At 45.8% G+C, this 19,965-nt stretch overlaps 1 protein-coding gene across 4 annotated transcripts in view; it reads left to right on the top strand.

Moving 5' to 3' along the window:
- The first annotated feature begins 334 nt into the window (after window positions 1-334).
- Window positions 335-19,965, top strand: part of CCDC85A (coiled-coil domain containing 85A) — a 186,399-nt gene continuing 166,768 nt past the window's right edge. For all 4 annotated transcript variants that reach the window (XM_054996493.1, XM_054996510.1, XM_054996518.1 and 1 more), the window contains exons 1-2: window positions 335-941; window positions 6,224-7,151. In XM_054996493.1, the coding sequence (XP_054852468.1) occupies window positions 699-941; window positions 6,224-7,151 (1,171 nt within the window). In that variant the 5' untranslated portion in view covers window positions 335-698. The remainder of the gene's footprint in view (window positions 942-6,223; window positions 7,152-19,965) is intronic.

Below are 19,965 nucleotides of genomic sequence, written 5' to 3' on the forward strand. Positions count from 1 at the left end.
AACCTCTGACTTACTCAAAGCGACTCTGTGACTTTTTTTTTAAGTCGGTAGACCCCGTGCCTGCCCTCCCCCCCAACACAGCTGGCTTGAAGGAGTGCTTGTGGGTCACCTCTCCAGGGGACTGTTGGGGGAACTCCACTCCGTTCGTCGTGGTAGCGTGGCGTCTCTCTAAAGAAGAGGAAAGTGCGAATCCCGTAGAAGATTTCTGGTGGAGCGCAGGGGAGCCGGCCAGATAAACTCTCCAGATCTCAGGATTATTCTTCCGAGCTTCCTGGAGGGGAAGGCCTCCTCTCCCGCTGTCGAAGGAGCGCCGGCACCCGCGGTTACGCGCAGAAGGAGAAGGGGCTGCCCCGAGGGCTTGAAGGCGCCCTCTTTTCTCAGCTCTCTTTCTCCCAAGGGAGTTTCTTACTCCTCCTAAACAAGCTGCAGAAGAAAAGTAGTTACACAAGTTTGCACCTTACGCAAAGCCCCTGTGCTGCGCGGCTCTACTTTGCTAGACGCCGGAGAAATTTCTCCGATCCTTGGAGAGGCCAATCCAGAGAGAAAGAGAATCGGCGCAGCGGCGTCGCCGGAGGGGAAGGCGTTCTTTGCCCGGACGGGAACTGGGGAGCCAAGATCTGCCCTTCGCTCGCAGACCAGCGAGAGTTCAGACTCTCTCCTTGCCTCGGAGACGTCGAGGAGCAGCTGCCGCCGCCAGCATGTCGAAGGCGGCGGCGGCCGCCGGAGCGGCAGCGGGAGCGGAAAGTTGCGGGGTGGCGCCGGCCGAAGACCTTTCCAAGGTGTCCGACGAGGAGCTGCTGAAGTGGACCAAAGAGGAGCTCATCCGCAGCTTGCGCAAGGCTGAGGCCGAGAAGATGAGCGCCATGCTGGACCACAGCAACCTGATCCGCGAGGTCAACCGGCGCCTGCAGCTGCACCTGGGCGAGATCCGGGGGCTGAAGGTAAGCCGGAGGCGCCCCCTGGGAGCAAGGGAGGGAAGGGTCGTCTCTGCATGGGGTTGGGGGGGGGGGCTTTGCATCTGGTTCACTCACAGGGCTGGGCAAAGGCATCTTGGTGCCTGGAGTGGACCACCCAGAAGGGATGCCTCCTTCCCCCTAGCTGACATGGAGCTGAGTCCCCCTCCCCCCAACTCAGCCCCTGTTCATTGCTGTGGTGCTTTGGCTGCAGAACTTCCCAGAAGCTTACGTCCTGTTGGTAAGATTGTACTCTCCCTGTCATCTTTAATGGCTCCCCAAAACCTACTGGCTGAGATACTCACTTCCCCTTGTCTCTAGCAGGGCCTCCTTTGCTTAATGGCCCTGAAAGCAGGTCTCCCCACCTATGACTCAGCATCAGAAGGTGTGCAGTAATAGATTGCCTCTGAGGATGTGCAGAGTGCATTCCCTTCGTTACCAAGCACTGCTTACTTCACTAAGTGGCGGCAGCTTTCCGGGAAGCACACCCCCATGCACAAATAGTGAAAAATACCTGAATGTTCAGTGTTGCAAAATTAGCATGTGGGCATTGCTTATACTGCTTGTGCATGGGGGTACTCTTCCTGGGAAGCTGCAGCCAGTTTTGGGTTTCAGGAGCATGCTTATATGGCAAAATACACCCACAACTGTTACATCACAGCATAATGCTTTCATAGATGAATGTTTTTAATCCCTGGCATCTAGCAGGGCTTGCAAGAAGCACCTTGGTGTGATCCGCCAGAGCCTGGGAATGAAGACACTCCCTGGTGCTCAGTGCATGGGGGATCCAGCCCAGTTCAGCAACAGTGTTCCTTTGGGAGGGGCCATGGTTCATTGGCAGGGCACCTGCTTTGCATGCTGTGGTTCAAAGGGTCTAGTGATGTAAAAGGCACTCTGTCTGAGAGCCACTGTCGGTGCCGCACTGTTTTCTCCACAGTGCAGGACGGGGGAGCGATCCACAGATGGAAGAACAATGTTGGGATGTTTAGTGTGCATTGCTTTGGTGATGGGCATTGCCTGAGAACTGGAGGCTGGGCTTTCCCATCTGCTCACAGCTTTCCCTGTGGCTTTTACAGTGCTGCATAATCTTTAAAAAAAAAAGAGAGAAAAGATGCTTTGTCAGAAGGGGTCTGTGACAAGTTGAGAAGAGAAAGAACAGGTGGGGATCTGGCCTGGGCTTTGCAAGAGAAAGGAATGACATGAAGTCTCAGAGACAAAACAAGGACTTCCTTGATAATGGGGAATATTGCAATTTACTTAACTTATATCCCATTTTTCTTTTCAATGAGAACCCAAAGTGACTTACAGCATTCTTCCTTTCATCATTTTATGACAAGAAGTGAAAACAACTAAGAGTTTTGTAAGACCTTAAAGAACTAACAACTGTACAAGTTACAGTGAACACACGTGCAGTCCTTGTACTGTGTACACTTGATTTTTCTTTATACATGTATTGAAATGTTCTCACATTATGGTCAGTGCATGAGCTGCTGAACGTGTGAAAACTCACATTTATCTGAGTATTGGTTCCTGGCTTCAGTTGCAAAGAGAATGCAGATTGGCTTCTTCTTATGAGCTGATGTGTGTATTGTACAAGCAGGATGTATGTGGGTTCACTGTAACTTGTGAACTGGGCTTGTATTTTAGCAGGTTGGTAAAGTGGTCCCTGAGCAGTGCAGGAGATTGCAGTCAAGGTATCCATCACCATAGAAATGACTACAAGGAGAAATGAGCATGGGCGTGTCCTCCTTGTGACTGGTGATGGATAGCTTTAGCAATCTAAGTAGAAGAAACAGAGGGGGGGGGAGTTGCTTTCTGCACAAGGTCAGCCCAGCATGTTTTGAGACTGAGAGTGGCTTATTCCATGGCAGAGTGGAGATTCGAACCTGGGTGTCTCAGATCATAATCCAGCACCTTAACTACTATACCACGCTGGCTCTCTTTGCCTGCCTGGATTCTTCCATGGCTCCTGCTCTCCTAAGCCTGCCTTCCCCTCCCTCTCCTTGGCTGAGAGAGGCTTAATTATATGCACATAAGATTGGGATCTGGGTTCAGCTCTTCACTTTATTGAGAACTCTTGCAGCTTGTTGTGAGAATAAAGTGGGGGAAGGGGAGCCCCACATGGGACCGTGAGCATCCTGGAGGGAGGGGCAGGCTAGACACAAACATAGAAGCTATTCTCATGTGAATCTTTTGTGGGCTTAAAAGAACATTATCAGTTATCTGCTTTTGTAAAACTTTCCTGTGCAGTTTCTTGGAGTAAATTTGAAACTCTCTGCCTGCCCAATGTAGCCATCTCACCTATGCAGACTTTCAAAAGACTTTGCAAAATAGGAATTATTTCCTGTTCAACCTGTTGGGCCTCTGTTTGTGTTCTAGCCTGATTTCTTTAATGAACTTAGAAAAGTTTGCCACTTTATGCTTTTTCTGTTACCAGAGAGGGTTAGCCATGTTAATACAAGTGATTACACCAAACTAAAACAGAAGGCTGACAAAGTTTTTTCCAGCATACGCTTTTGGGAGTCAGACCTCTTCATCAGATGCATGTGTGTCCTCTGATTTCCATATTTCCTTCCAATATGCATCTGTTGAAGTGAGCTCTGGCTCCTGAAAGCTCATGCTTAAACTTGGCTAGTGTTTAAGGTGCAGCTGGACTTCTTTTTGGCTTTTTTGTTTTTAATGTGGTTCTCATTGCCACACCTCCTGCCAGGTGATGCGTTTGCAACAGTCAGGCAGCCGTGTGCTTCTTATGATGTTCTTTGCTGTTTCTATTTATGTTCAAGGTAGCGGGCCATATGTGGCAAAAATGTTCTTCTGATTACGCTGCAAATGGCTTTGCAGATTGCAGAGTTGATTGGGCTGTGAATGGCAACCTCTCTCTCTCTCTGTGTATACCTGTGTGCTGTGCTCTAATGCCTCCTGTAGAGAGAGGAAAGGGAGAAGAAAGAGTTAAAAATTCACCATCCAATCTTTCTGGGTGCTTATATTTAGTGACAGTCCTAGCCAGCTATCGATCTGCTTGGTGGAGGAAGGATATAAAACTCTGAAATGATGTACTCGATTGACCTAGTGATAGGAAGGGAGATAACTAAGGTTCCAGTGATGTGCCTTTGTAGGGCTCTGATTTGTTCCTCCGTGTTTTTTTTTTTACAACCCAAAGTAATGCTGGGCAGGTGGAGAAAGGTTGTTTTTATTCTTTTCCCTCCTGGCATTCATTTTCTAAATCAAATTTGCCCTCCCCAAGCTTCTTTTTAACCCTTAGAGGGAAAGTATGGGAAACATACAAGAATCTCCATATACTCTGCATTCCCAGCAGCACAGGGAGGGGGATTTTGAGTATGGAAAAAGGAAACAGTTGAGAGGAAACAGTGAAACAGACCCTGTGGCGCTGCTCCATGCTTTGGCTTAAGAAATGATGATAGTACAGAGAAGGGCATCATAGAACACTGTATAACCATGTGTCAATTGAGTCACAGCCGTGGGAACACTGTGGAGAGACAGGGACCAGAGGTTTTGGTTCGTCTGCGTTTTGCAGTTTATTCCCTGTTTTCTTTTACATGGAGGGTTGACAAGATTTGGCCCTATTTGGAAGAAGTTGGAGTTTGGCCCAGCGTCTTCCTTCTAGCTTTCTTGAAATTTACCTCTGTTCTTGAGAGAGAGAGGCAGATAGTGGAAGATTAATTTAACCCCCATAGCTGGAAGGGCAAGACTAAATCTCTTCCTCTATCTATTGTGAGGGAGATAAAGAGCCTTCGCAGGTTTTTTTTTTCCTTCCTAAAGATAGACTGTTGAGTTAACCTCATGTCTGTTGCTTCACCAGTGATGACTTCTCTTAGTTTCTCCAAAAAGATTCTTGCTAAGTTTTCAGAACCTTTGACTGTGCAAAGTTTGCACTGGCAAACACATTTCTGCAATCTAGGCCGTCCTGTTGCGGCTTGCTAGAAGCGACAAACTGGGACCAGCCTCCTTTTGTCTGCTCAGCTCACAGGTGCTTCTTGAAAGGGACAGGGAGCATGTTCTTGATGACAAGGGTTCAGATCTCCTGAAGAACACTGTGGGAAGCAAATTACCTTTTTAAATTAAGAAAATACTTTTAATTTGAAGTAGAGCAGGTCTGGGATGTGACTCAGGCTGACTATGCCAGTTGTCCAAAGTTCAGTAGACTCCAGCTGGGTTGGAGTCCGGGAGACGTGGACGATGCTTAGGCGTGCGCAGTATCCCTGCCAGGTCACACCCTTCTAAGACATGGATTTAGAATGGTGTAACTGTTTAGGATTGCTCTGTAAGACTCTGATGCTGTGGAGGCAAGCCAGACATGAAGAAAGTGAAAGGATTGTGTAGGCAGAGGCTGCGATGCACTTATTGCTCATGGTGGGCTGCTAATGTGCACACAGAGCTACTGCACATGCATCCATCCCCCCTCCCCATACGGGTTAGCTCACTGAAAGATGAGTGTCTGGCAGGGTCAGTTCTCACTGCAGTTCTTCCCTCAAGTTCTTTTTTTCCATATGTGCAAATGGCAGCTGTCGTTAGAGCAGATGGTAGCCCTTGGTGAAGGTGTCCGCTGTATCCTAGACTGCAACCCATTTTGGCTGGCCTAGCCAGGCACTATGTGTGGTTGCCAGCGCCTTGCCTCTCATCTGACAGGTAAAGAATGAGGCCAGGTAGAGCCTCTGAGGCACTCAAAGCACTGTGCATCTGTGGGGTCACGACCTCTCCCAAGTATCAGATTGGTCGTGCATATCAAGAGCGGGAGGAGGGGGATGCCTGCTCTGATGAGGGGGGTGAGCAAATTGGTGGACTGCAGTTCTGCATAGCTCCACTTCTTCATGTGAGTAGCCCTGCCCCGCAGTCTCTTTGTTGGCATGACATTAACAATGCAATCCCTAGCAGAGTTACTCCCTTCTAAGTCTATTGATTTCAGTAGACTTAGACGTGTGTAACTCTGTTTAAGATTGCACTGACGAGTGTGGCAGAATCTTGGGAACGTGTTTTTATATATATATTCTGTGTAAACCTAAATATGGCCATACAAATCTGGTAAGTTATACTTTGTATCCAGAGTCCCAGCTCAGCAGCAATCCAGAACTGGCCTTATTGTCATGCGGCGTTGCTGATCCTAAATTACATTGGTAATTATATGGTAGGAAGGAACGGTAGACGACAAGTTTGCAAGCCTGCTCTCTTTGCAGCCCCAAGAACGTTTATTAGACGCTGGCTTGCTGTAGTAATGCATTTGTTGTTTCTTGCTCTGTCTGTCTCTTTCAAAGGACATCAATCAGAAGCTGCAGGAAGACAACCAGGAACTGCGAGACCTTTGCTGTTTCTTGGACGACGACAGGCAGAAAGGCAAAAAGGTTTCCCGAGAGTGGCAGAGACTTGGCCGGTACAGCGCTGGCGTCATGCACAAAGAAGTTGCTTTGTATTTGCAGAAGCTGAAGGAGCTGGAAGTGAGGCAGGAAGAGGTGGTGAAAGAGAACCTCGAGCTGAAGGAACTTTGTGTCCTGCTGGATGAAGAGAAGGGTGGTGTTGCAGGGTGCCGAAACTCGATAGATAGCCAGGCCAGCCTCTGCCAGCTAAATGCCACCAGTACGTACATAAGGGATGTGGGGGACGGAAGCAGCACCTCCAGCACCGGAAGCACAGATAGTCCTGATCATCATAAGCACCATCCAAGCTCGAGTCCCGAGCACCTCCAGAAAACAAGGAGCGAAGGGAGCCCTGAGCATCAAAAGCACAGGAGTGCTAGTCCAGACCACCTCCATAAACCCAGAAGTTCTGGCAGCCCTGATCACCAGAAGCATCTGAAAGGGCCAAGCCCCGAGCACCACAAAACCATTGGCAAAGTGGCCCCCGAACAGCAAAAGCACAGCTGTAGCAGTCCGGAAACCCTGCCCAAGCACATGTTGAGTGGTAGCCCTGAACATTTTCAGAAACACAGGCCTGGGAGCAGCCCGGAGCACCAGAAGCACAGCAGCAGCAGCAGCCCGGAGCACCTTCAGAAGCACACTCTGAGCGGAAGCCTGGAGCATCTCCCCAAAGTGAGGGGCACCAGCCCTGAGCACCTCAAGCAGCATTATGGGGGCAGCCCAGAGCATCACAAGCACTTGGGTGGAGGCAGCAGAGAAGGCACTTTAAGGAGGCAAGTCGCGGATGACCTGTCCCCCCATCACAGGGGCCTCTACAACGGGATGAATGGTGGGTTCTTCTCTGGTGTACCTTTAATGATGATGATGGTTTGAAAGATGGTTGGCAGCACCCTGTCATGTTTGTGATGGTCAGGTTCATGATGACATGGTAAAATGCTTCTCTTCCAAAGTGAAGCAGGAATTGCTGTGGTGGCCACAGTTGTTCCCAGTGATGCTTTAGGAGCGTAAGCGCAGGTGAGGTGGAAGGGGGTGCCTTGGACACGGACTGGTGCAATGGGCAACATGACAGTTGTGCCCCATGGACTCTATGTGGAAGTGTCCTGTGCAAATAGGGAGGCATGGAAAAGGGGTATCCCTGGAGGCTAAAGTTAACTTACAGTGTATAGAGCCTGACTGAACACGGGATGGATAGGGAAGACAGATGACAGAGCTGGGTGAATGCAAGTCTCTCTCACATAATTTGGGGTAAAGCTTGTGGGGGGTGAGATCTATGCAGCTTTCCAAGGGTTGCTGCCCTGATTCGGATCTGGGCAATGGCATGCGCGGTGTGGGGAGAGGAATGGACTTCCGCCTCCCCATTCCCAACCTGAAATGGAGCAGGGGAGGGGGTTCAAAGTGGGGCCATTTTGGGTCAGGAACCCTGACCTGGCTTTTGGCAAAACATATCATCATGGACATGTCGGAATTTCCTGTATCTTTTCTTACTGCCTTTCCCTTACTGTCAGTTCTTTTCTAGTGAAACAGGGACAGGAAAGAAATGGATGGAGGGATTCTTCTTACGTAGGACCTGTGATTCTGAACAGCAGTCAGTGGATTCAGTGTGTGTTTTTTTAAAGGGAGTCATGGGGGGACCTCCCTAAAGTGAGGGGCACCAGCCCTGAGCACCTCAAGCAGCATTACGGGGGCAGCCCAGAGCATCACAAGCACTTGGGTGGAGGCAGCAGTCCACCCAGAAAATCCAGTCAGTCATGGGGGGATCTCATATGGTATCGGTTCTGTGTTTATGTTGCTTCTGTGGTGTATATTAAGTCCTCTAAGAGTGGTAGCTTACTTATGTTTTCATCCTTAGAAAAGGACTCTGAGATGCAGCGTCTGACACCAGGTAGACATTTTAACAATAGTTTCTCAAATGGATATTTATTCCTTGCCCACAGTTCAAAAGGGATATTCTAGACTGTTGCACAATGCAAAGATTTTAGTCTAAATCCATTTTCCAAGATAGGGGTTGGTATTAATGTGTGCTCGTGGATTCTTTATGAAGATGGTCATTCAGTGTCTTACAGATCTTGGAGTATCACTTTAAAAAGAAAATAAAGGCTATTCATGTTCAGTTTGTGCTTCTTCTGTGTAAGCATGGATTGATGCTAGCAGCCAGCTAGTAGGAAACCTTTTGTGAGCTTGGGACCTGGCCTGATCTGCACATGGAGGTAATAGAATGGACTGTAGTACTTCAGCCTACAAACGCCTCTTTTGAAGTCTCATACAGATAAGGAAAAAAGACCTTGCCGAAACAGTCTGTCAACTGTCTCCTTGCTGTGTTAACTTTCTGTTGCATAGATCTTTTTAAAATGTGAGAGAGCATTCAGAAAAGGGAAAAATGAGGGCTATTTATCATTTGTCTTTTATTTTGGGGATCTTCCCTGATTTTCAAGAGTTGCAGGGTGGTTGGGTTAGGTTGTCCTTGAATTTTAGTTTGTGTTCTAGAAAGTGAATTATTTTTTCCAATTGCAATATGTCCAGCCAACAAGCGAGCAAAAGAGGAAGACAAAACTGAACTGCAGGTGTAGTGGCTTTCATGCAAGCTCTGGAGACCATGGGTGAACTTCTTGGTAGTCTGGTTCAAGGAGAATCAGATAGCTTCTTGAGAACTCTGTATTGACTTTTTAAAGTCACTGTGGCTTTAAAAGCTTTTAAATTGCCTACCTTTAATTGTACTCCTTTACAAATCAGTAATGTGCTGTTTGAAAGACCATTGGAAGTAGCATGCAAGCATTCTCATTAGACTTTGGTTGGGGAAGTGGAATAAGCTTGTGCCAGGAGTGGTTCAGCAGGACTTTTCATGAATTGTTGGGGGTGGTTCTTTAGCATCTGTCAAAATCAGGGCCTTGGTGTAAATTTACCAAAGATTACCAAACTTACCAAAGATATGAAAAACCTCCCTGTTTCTCAAACTTGATGAAACCATTGGGGGAGTGATTTCCAAACATACCAAGGTATCACCTGTAACATGAAATATGTGCATGAACCTGGTTTGTTTCCAGGCTGTATTGTGTAACTTGCTCTTCCTCCTTCCCTTTTTACATCAAGAACTGCAGTTAAACAATAACTCTCGTTACCCACAATGCAATGAGGTTAACATGAGGTAGCTTTTATTCTACTAACTGGGATCCTTATCCAGGTTTTAGGATCCCCATAATAGGGGGAGAAATAATTCTGGTTAATCTACATTTGTTTATCAAGGGTAACCAGAGTTAGTGCTTAACAGGATGTGAAAAATGAAACAAAAATGCTGAAAATACTCCTGGAAATCACTGTCTCATTACAGCAGCTTCCAGAATCATCAACCAAATCAGGGAAAACAAATTATAGCACCTTCCCACCCAAAAGTTTGTGTGTTTTGTTTGGTTCTTACCTCGCAGTGGAGGCAGCAGCAGACAGGCGTTGGGCCCACATGGCAGCATCTTCTTTTCCTTAATAGCATTCACCAATTAGATCCTGAGGGGAGAAAGCACTTATGTTATTAATTAACTCTGTTGGCGGGAAGATATTTTCTCCCCCATTGCTACCTGGGCAACGGCATTGTCTCCTTGCCGGTTGGGTCCTCGCAAGGGGAGACCCCTCCCTGCCATTTGGCTTTGGAAATGTTCCAAAGGAGGAAATGTGCAGACTTCTATCATAGGCTGTAATTCTAAAGACAATTCCCTGGGAGTAAGCACTATTGAATAACATGGAATAGTAGACCTGTTTAGGGGAGAATGTGCCTCTTGCTTTGTTTTGTGGTGCTACCTGGGCACTGATCTGTCTCCTTGATGCTGTTAGGACACGTGGACAGTTGGTCACTGTGAGGAAAAATGCCATGGGGTGTGTGTGTCTGTGCATGCAAGTGGTCTGTTCAATCAGTCAAACTTGATTAAAGCCCTGGAAGACTCCAGTTATAGGTTGCAATTCTAAAGAGACTTCCATGGGAGTAATCACTGTTGAATAACGTTGGACTTACATCTGAGTAAACCTTTTTAGGATTGCTTGTTCCCTCCCCTCCATCCTGCAAGCCATTTGCTCTTTCAAAAACAGTTCCTGCCTGCCCACAGCAAAAGGAAAACTTACGGAAAAAACATAGGTCTGTTCAGGTGTGTGTGTGTGTGTAGGATTCAGACAGCCATGCTGTCTGCCTGCTTGCACTTGGGTGATGGAGATCGGTGGTGACTAATGCGAGAACACCCTCTCATCATGGGAACAAAACGGCAGTGCACAAGAAAACATGGCACCAACAGAAAACAGCAGGATGCCAGGGTAGTAATTTATTGGCTCTACAGAAAATGGAAATTGTTTTTCATGCTGCCACTGCCCTGCTACCCCTTCGCCAGCCAGTTTCCTGCCATAGTGTGCACCCACCAACGCTCGCCTTCTTCTGGGTCTGTTGCGCATGTGTGTGCAGTGTAACAGGAAAAACTTGGCGGGTCGATGGGAGGGAGAACTGTTCTGTGCAATTTTGGTGCTGTTCAGTGCAAAACCAGCAACCCCCAAAAGCCTGGAAGCCCTCATTGCAAAGAATGGGGCCGAAGCTCATGATAACGAAAAAAGCCAAATAGATTAAATCTGAGCTTGTAATGCCCCATCTGGAAAAACCAATAATGGTACATAGTTCCTTCAGAAACCCTGGATCCAAAACTGGAACAATTATTTCAGCACACACTCCTAGTGCTTAACCACAATTCTTGGTTTGAGAAGAGGGGAGGAGTGAGGCATGTCCACAAGTGCGCCATCAAGCTTGGTTCATGCTTCTTTGTTCTTAAATGTGGGTGCAGGCGGTGTCTGAATGCAGCCTAGATCTTTGGTTTCCACCGGGGTGGAGTGGAGGTGGGGTGGGGGGGGACAGGCTTGTGTAGTTTCCTTGGAGTTGCTGCAGCTGCTGATACAGCACAGCGGAGCAGAGATTCTTCATTGCCGGGTTCCATATAGCTCCCTTGCCCTCTAGCAGCAGCTCTCTTACAGGGATTTTTCAGTTTTTTAAAAAAAATTGGCAACTTAATATTATTATATTGGTGTAATATTATAACGGTCTGAGTATCCGGTTCACTGAATTCCCAGCTTTCATTAAAAACAAAACAGTAAGTCTCTGGGCCCTTCCTTTGCGGAGACATGCTTATATCTCCACAATGAAATGCGCTAGAGATTTTTTTTAAAAAATAAAGCTAGGAATTCAGTGAACATGATACTCTGCTTGTAAAGTTACATTGATATAACAATATTCAGTTGCTGATTAATAAAACAACAAAAAAGCTCCACCCCCCCCCCCCATTCTGTGATAGGACAAGGGGAAAGGAATGGTCAGGGGTAGGGAAAATAGCTCCGGTATGGGTGGGAATGGGAAATTCTCAACTTTTCCATCCACATAGCAGACATCCAAGCTTTGCTATGATATTTACCCCAAAGTTTGCAGCAAAGGAGGTTTGGGAAGGATCAGGGGAAAAGATACAAAAGGGAAGAAAGGGGGACCCTCCCCGACCTGAGAGTCACAACATTAATTTCTTGTGCTTTGTGCAATAAATTGTTGTATCTTAATTTATTTTTTTGTTGTTCAACCTTTTGCTTCCTGAGAAGGATCAGGGAAAAAAGCTACGGATATTCTGTGAGGTGCACCAGTGCACCGTGATGTGAGGGAAGGAGGAAAAAAATCTGCTTCCGCACAATATTGAACCTGCCGCATATAACCCCCATGGAAATAGCTTTTGGTACCTCCTTTACCTGGATTTCTTGTAGGTTATACCTACCCAGGTACCCTTTTGCTGTTTCTAGATTTGCTAGGTTTTGATCGCCAAGTATGGATTCTCTGTGCCCAAGTGGAATGTGAAAATGAAGGGATGAAGTCTGCAGGTTCCAGCATTGGCAACCCCCCCCCCATCTTTGTTAGGGTGGCTTTGATGGTTACAGGCCCAAATAGTGGTTACTTGCAAAGAAATTATTTGTACCCTCAGTTATTGTTAAACTTTGTTGGAGTTTAAAAAGCCATTGGAGTAACGTGTGTGTGTGCGTGCATGCATGAAGAAAATAGTTTTATGGCAGCGCTTCTGTCTGTTTGGTGTGAGTTCCACTGCCTCTTCCTCATAACATATAATGATGGAATTGCAGGATGTGTATTTCCCCCACCCTTGCACCCGTCCTTGGTTGCCACTGGGAGGGGGTGGCGGCATCGAGAAACACCGTCGTGATCATGTCATGTCGCATGTTTCTATTGCAGCATGTAATGAGGGCAAATTGGTGGGGCTGTATTTTGGGTAATCTCTAATTCTCTTCTTCATGTTGCTCATGTCCTGGAGTACCATAAAATCATGATGTAGCTTAGTCTGCTCTGGGATGATTCATGAGAACCAGGAGCATGCAGTTGTGCTAATTAATATGTTCACATGGGTAGGTTTTGTGTGGTCTTTAAGATAGGATTATTGCAATTTTTTTTTTAAACTGGGAACACTGCTTAATTTTTTCCTTTTTATTTTTTTTGTGACTGAGGAAAATCTCAGTGGCTGTTGGCTCTGCTTTTTATTCCCTGTTGAGGTTATTAATGAGCCAAAGCAAAACTGCTGACTAATATTCTCTGGCTCAAATTGCTGTAGGGGTGTTAGATCAGGAAAGGAACAAGTGCTTCAGAAAACTTGCATTCATTTCAAGTGGAGGGAAAGAAGAAAATATGTACGTGTGGGTGAAATGGAAACACGGTACCAGTGTGAACAGTGGCAGCTCGGAGTATGCTTTCTCAAGAAAAAAGAGTGAATAAATAAGTTCAGGATTCTGGAGAATTGCAGGGCCCCAGTGCAACATGGGTATCTAAATACTGCTCCACATACTTCGTTTCTTTCTGATCGGTTGGCTGCCTTTTCCCTGTTCTGCATGCACTTCCCCCATTACCAAAGAACCTAAGGATTGCTTTGCTGAATTAGATCTCAAAGGCCAGCATTTCGTTTTTCTTTGTAGAAAGGCAGATGCTGCCAAGCTGAGATGTTAACTATGAAGATGCTGACCATTCCGTATTTCTCATAGGGTAGGACAGCAAGCAAATGTGTTTTGTTGGTTAATGGTATGTGGTTCTTAGAATCATAGGGTTGGAAGGTACCTCCAGAGTCATCTAGTCCAACCCCTGCACTTTGGAGGAAATTCACAACTACCTCCCCCTCACCTTCCCCCCAGTGACCCTTGTTCCATGCCCAGAAGATGGCAAAACACTGTCAGGATCCCAAACTGGCCTGGAAAATTCTTTCCTGACCCCAAAGTGGCGATCGGCATTACCTCAGACATGTAAGAAGGGGCCACAAGAACTAAGCGCTAATATAACCTTTACTGCCCTCCCTCTCATCATCTGCCCAGGTTCACAAAATCAGCATTGCTTTCAGATGGCCATCTAGCCTCTGCTTAAAAACCTGCAAAGAAGGAGAGCCCACCACCTTCCAAGGAAACCTGTTCCACTGAGGGACCGCTCTAACTGTCTAATGGGTTCTTGTTAGGGAAGAGTATGCAGGCAGGCTCTCTACCTCTCCCCACCCCCCTTTCTCTCTCTACCTGTGAGACACTGCCAGACTTGTAGTTCATTCTCTTATTATTTCCCGTATTGATTATTGTAACATTCCTCTTGTTGGCCTTCCTGCTTCTACTTTTACGCCTCCTCACTCTGCTGCTTGCTTCGTATTTTCTGCTTATCTGATCATATCACTCCTTTGTACTGCTGTCTTCACTGGCTTTCTTTGTCTGTTCCGCTTCACTTCAAGTTTCTGGTACTTAATTTCCAATCCCTTCAACAGGAACCAGTCTTCTAGTTAACTACCTTCTCTGTTCCCTGTTTGTGCCCTGTGCCGTACCTATCCCTGAAATGCCCTTTCACCTGTTCTTTGTCTCTCTTCCTCTGTCTTCCCATTCAACTGTCTTCTTCCTTAAGGCACATCAAGTCACCCTTGTATTTCCCATGGGATGCTTCTTTCTGTTTTGCTTTATTTTTCATGCCCGTTCTTTCCCGTTCGATTGTAAGCTTGTGAGTAGGGCCTGTTTTATTTTAAATTTTTGTTTGGCTTCTGACAGTTGTAGGTGCTTTATAAATATCCCTGCCCTCTCCCATTGATCTTCCCTGTAACTCCTCCTCCCCAAGGCTTTCTTTCTACAAAAGTTTCCTAAGTCAGGCTACAAGACTGGAAAAGTAATATATAAATGGCTGAGAAGGGAGGATTGTGAGGGAAGAGTAGGAGATGGGAAAGGGTTAAATACCTCCCCTCAGATGTTCTCCTTTGAATCCCCCCCCCTTTCTGTTAGATATATGCAGCAAATCCAGGTTTGGAAAGCCCATGTTTGATGCAGTCCCAAAATTACAAATCGTTTTGTGGCCTCTGAAAGATTTTAACAACTTTATTGTGGCATTAGCTTTCATGCGTCAGGACACCTCTTTGTCACGTCCATGAAGTATGACGTTCAGTTGGCAGAGAGATACCCAGAACTGCTCAATGCATAGCAGTTGGTTCTGCCCTCTCCATCAGGCACAGCTACCTTGGGACATGGATATCAGCTTAGTTACTGTCTTCAGGAGCTGTTGACAGGCCTAGGCATTTGTCTGGCCCTTTTAAAATTCCTCCTAAGCTAGAGTGGCCACTATCTATTCTTGTGATTTGTATTCCAATGTCACTTGTAATTCTGTTCAGTCATCACAAATGTTTCCCATATTTACATTCTCCACAAAGTTCAAGGAGGCCTGCACAATTTACCTTGAGTTCCCATTGGGAAAAGAAGCCACAGCCCCTTTTATATAGCTGCCTCCAACCCTCATTTCAAGTCTCCTGTTTAAAAGAGGCCTCATACTGGTTTCTGCTATCTGCAGGCCACCTGAAAAGCCTGCCTCTGCTCCTTTTTGGTGGAGAAGTAGAAGCAGCATTGTGTGTGCAACCACACAGAATTCATAGACATTTGAAATGGCTCATGGGAAGGATGTGGAATGGAACATGTAACACATTGCTAAGGAACAAGCATGGAATGAAATGAACGGTCATCCAATTTCTGACTTTTTCTCAGTCTGTTTACAATGATCTTTCACTAAATGTTTCCCTGTCCCCACTTTTTAAAATAAACTATTTTAACGATTTTTTTAACCTTACAAACTGTGGCCGAATCCACACTTCCTTTTTGTTTCCGCGCCTTTTTCGCAAGTGGTGCGCTGTTCATCCAGATACTCACATGCTTTCCCATTCTGCGTGTTCCTCGCCATCACTGTGCCACAATTGCGCCTTCCTTCCAAACCACGTGATAGTGGCGGAAATCCGTTCCCCCCCCTTTTTTTTGCATAGTGCAGAAAGGTCGGTATACCGGTAAACCAACTGTAGTGAGCAGCGGTTTGCGTGGGTAAAGAAACGGTCACCGGAGCATGCGCATGTCACACTGTGACCGTTTCCCTACTGTGTTCCCACCATTTTTAAGAGTGCGAGGAGCCAAGCCGAGCAATCCTGTATTTCCCACAACGATCGTCTCCAGTAAACGGCAGGTGTGGAAAACAAATATATTCCTGAAAGCTTAGGACACAGGTGGGAGATTCTACCATGTGCGAAAGACAGAATGCATCATCTCATGGTGTCGCGTGGCTGTGCTGCGAAGCATGCCAACCACAATCTGAGCCATCATCACAAATATCACACTCTGAGCATCCATGCTGTTAACTACTAAAAACAGAAAACCACTCTGAGCAGCAGAATTTCCGAACAATGCCTTTAATGTGACAATCTAATTTCAAATACCACCCAGCCAATTGTTAGAAAGTGGTCTGTGACGAGCAAATCAAAGATGAGAGGGAGGGTACATTGCCATTTCTTAAAAGTTGGAATATCGGTATACCGGAAAATTGACCTTTTTTTTTAAAAGGAAGTGACGTGTGCCGCCAATTGTGACGGCGGACGATGGAACCGCCCACTGTAATGCTTTACTCAGTGGCATGTGGAGAAATGATTGCGTCATGAAGACGCACTGGAAGGGTGAATGTGATGATGCACAGCATGGTAGCGGAATGAACCCGATTGCCACGACTGTGCAAGATAAGCAGATGTTGAGTGTGGATTTGGCCTATTAAGCTAAATTAAAATAACATTTTAAAAGAACTTTCAATTCAAAAATATCTCATGCCAAACTGGAGTGCAGGTTTTTTTAAAAAAATGGATGATAGAAAAAAAGAAAGGCATCTCAACAAGGTACCATCTACTTTTATTTTGTAAGTTACTCTTATGTAGGTCTGTTGTATAGTCGCAGTTGGACTATTTTGGTTGTCATGGCTCAAAAAGTGATATTGTAGTGCTGGAAAAGGTTCAGAAAATGACAACCGAAGTGATTGAGACGTGGGACTGCTCCTGTAAGAAAGGCTAAGACCATTGCAGCTTTGTTTACAGACAGAGGGGTGAGTGCGCGTACGTGTGCGTGGGCTTGGTAGAGGTTTATAAAATCATGCTTGAGGTAGAGAAAATGGGTTTTCTACCTCCTAATATCAGGACTTACGGTCATACAATAATCTGATGGGCAGTATTCAGGACAGAAAGAATGTACTTCTTTACTCAAAAAGCAATTAACTTCTAGGGTTCCCTGTCACAGGAGCTAGTGGATGAAGACTTTTTTTGTTTTGTCTAGTGATCCCTCCTTCCTGTTCTTTTAATTTTTGTTTTTGGATATGTGTTTTACGTTTTGGTTTTTAAGATGTTTTTAAGATGTTTTTAATGTGTTTTTAGTCTCTTAGCCACCTTGGTGGCCCTAATGAGGGCAAAAAGAGGGAGTATAAGTTTTGTAAATAAATAAATGTTATCCTAGAACTGACTAGGCAGTGTTTTTCCTGCAGGTATAGTCCCAAGACTTTACACAGTGTGATTCTGTGTTCAAGCAAATACGGCTTCAAATCAGATTGGGGCTACAATGGAAAGGGAAATAGGCCTTTAATGAAAGAGCAGAAACGGGTGAAATCCTTTCTGCCTGGTTTTTTTGTGGCCTTTTTGTCTATTTTATATGATCCTGATCTGAATTACACTTGCATGTGTACACAATTGGCTTCATGCACACTGTTAAGTTCATGACTGTCATCATTTCTGTGTCCTCAGACATGGGTTGTGATGAATTTTAAACCAAAAGTTCTAAGCTGGGAAGACCTCTTTTTAGCCCTTGCTTGAAGGCCTGACTGCACTTTGTTTTTCCTTGGGTGCCCTGAATGATCAGATGAGAATTTGTGCTGGAAACTCAAGATTTTTTTCCTAATTTCTCCTGTTCTGTTCTGTCTTTCTCTGTTTTAGTCTGTTTTCTTTTCTTTCGAATCGCTACTTAATTCTGTTCTAACTCTCCAAACGGCTGGACTTCACTGTTGGTTCTACAGCCAGAAAATTTTGTCTGTGCATTATGAGCCCTACCATTGCCATCTGCTTCTTGGCATTCAAACCTGCTAGTTAACCTTGTTGTATCCAGTTCAGAAAGCACCAAATAAATCATGAGAATATTTCAAACAAACAGGGAGTGTAGTGTTTTAATGCATAGGGTAGTAGAGATCAAATTGGGAATGTGCCCTGTGTATTTTTCTGTAATATGATAATGAAAGCTAAGATTCCTCAAAAATAAAAAAACCCACTAGAACAAGGGGACTATCATCCATATATACTTCTTCAGTATTCTCTGCACTGTCATGGAATCTGGCATATTTGCATATAGGTCAGGGAGACAGCGGTTTGTATACTTCCTGCTTGCTTAAAATTTTAACATCATGCCTCTTGTAGTAGGTTAGGCTGAAAGATTATGGGACAGTTCATACGCTGTCCCAGCCATTGATTCTGTTCACATTGCCACATGGGTAAGGGAGCGTGAATCAGGAGACTTTTTAGCATACGTCTGTGTGCGCATAGGTCCTATATTCATGGTTCTTTTTCCCTCATAAAAGGATGGACTTGGAGTGGTCATAGGTCTGGCATATACATCCTCTCCTCATCTCAAATCTCAGCCATGTGACTCAAGGGCTTCATGACATTCCGAACTCCAGTGCACGTTTCATCTGTCCTAGCAATTCCTTTGGAACTTGGAGGCAGAATAGATTCATGACCTAAGGCAAGACTGGAGATACTAGTAAGCAGTGAAACTCACCGTTTCTGAGGGCCAAAACACATATCGCTGTTTTTGTAATTTTATTCCAAGGTAGCTTTTTAAAAACGAACCCCTCCCCCCCAAATTTGGTCTTCTGAGAACAGATAACAACTTCAACATTTTGTTAATGAGCACTCAGAATTTTTTTGGAAAAACCAGCACTTTTAGGCTTGGCATTTGCCTATCTGTGATAGTGTTCCCATGTCCGTATACCCTCCCAGCTGGGGGGGAAGGGAGACCTGGCACTTACTAGGAATCTTCTCTTCGTGTGTGTGTGAAGCTGGCACGTTCTCCTAGTGGACACAGTGACATTACTTCTGGAAGTGACATCGTCATGCTGTCCGTGGGAATGTTCCCATGTCCTGCGCAGGGCCGAATCTTTGAGAACTGGCCTTTTGGGGGGCCATAATTGGCCCCAAATGAAGCACAGGAGCACTCCTGCAGCCAGCACAGCAGTGTCACTTCCAGAAGTAACCTCATTGCGTCTGCTGGGAGCACATGTGCTGCGTGTGTTCCCAGGGTGCCTGCTGGTGGCGGATGATCTCTGGGTGGTCGGAACCCCCTTGCTGGTTGTCAGCAACTGGCAGGCAAGCAGGTAATCCACCGGGAGACTGTCTGCCAGTGGCAGGCACCTGGGATCTCTACTGTGATGGGTCCTACCCTGCAGGTAGGGGTGACTGTCCTGATTAGCATATTACATCAGTGGTGTTCACATGTTTCCTGGTTTTGGAAGGAAGGTAATAGAGCTTCCTTCACTTGCAGTGTGAAGTAATGCAAGTATTACCTCAGCACAGCCAACCCGTCACCACCTTATTCCGCTGCATGTGTAGACTAAGCTTTTCCCACTCTGGCTTGGGACTGGGCAGAAGGGAGCCAGGGGCTCATAGAGGTTGGTGATGACAGTGCTCTTAACCTGCCTCATGCTGAAGGGGAGGAGGAAAAGAAGAAGTGACTGACGCACCACACCGTGCCTCATCCTTGACTTGGAAGACAATAACTGACGTGTAGTTTTGCAGTAAGCATCTGAGGCTTTATTTATTTATGGACCACTTTTCTCACTGAGACTCGAGGGGGATTACACAGTGTAGGTCAATACAATCAACAGCTGGGATATTCAACAAACAATATAGTGGGGTATGGATTGTAGAAGTGTGAAAACAAGTATAGAACAAATACAGATATGAAACTGCAGAAACAGAACGTAAGTAATTGGACACAAATACATTAAGTGAAGTGGTACTCTCAGTAGAATATCTGCATCAACAGATAGTATCCAATAGTATAGTATATAGGTCCTATCCCTGTACCAAAACAAGTCTGATCTGTTTCTTACAATAATAATTCAGTTTGCATAGTTAGCGGGAAACCAAGGAAGTGGAGGCTTTCCCAACCTCTTCATAGGGTAGGGGCCACCAGAGAGAATGCATATGTACAAGGAGCTGTTGATATTGCCCATTTGCAAAGTGGTATTTGTAGAATGCCCATTGTTGTGGTGGAGCATAGGGACAGAGGTGATCCCATAG

Source organism: Eublepharis macularius, chromosome 1 (assembly GCF_028583425.1).
Source record: "Eublepharis macularius isolate TG4126 chromosome 1, MPM_Emac_v1.0, whole genome shotgun sequence".
Taxonomy (NCBI): domain Eukaryota; kingdom Metazoa; phylum Chordata; class Lepidosauria; order Squamata; family Eublepharidae; genus Eublepharis; species Eublepharis macularius.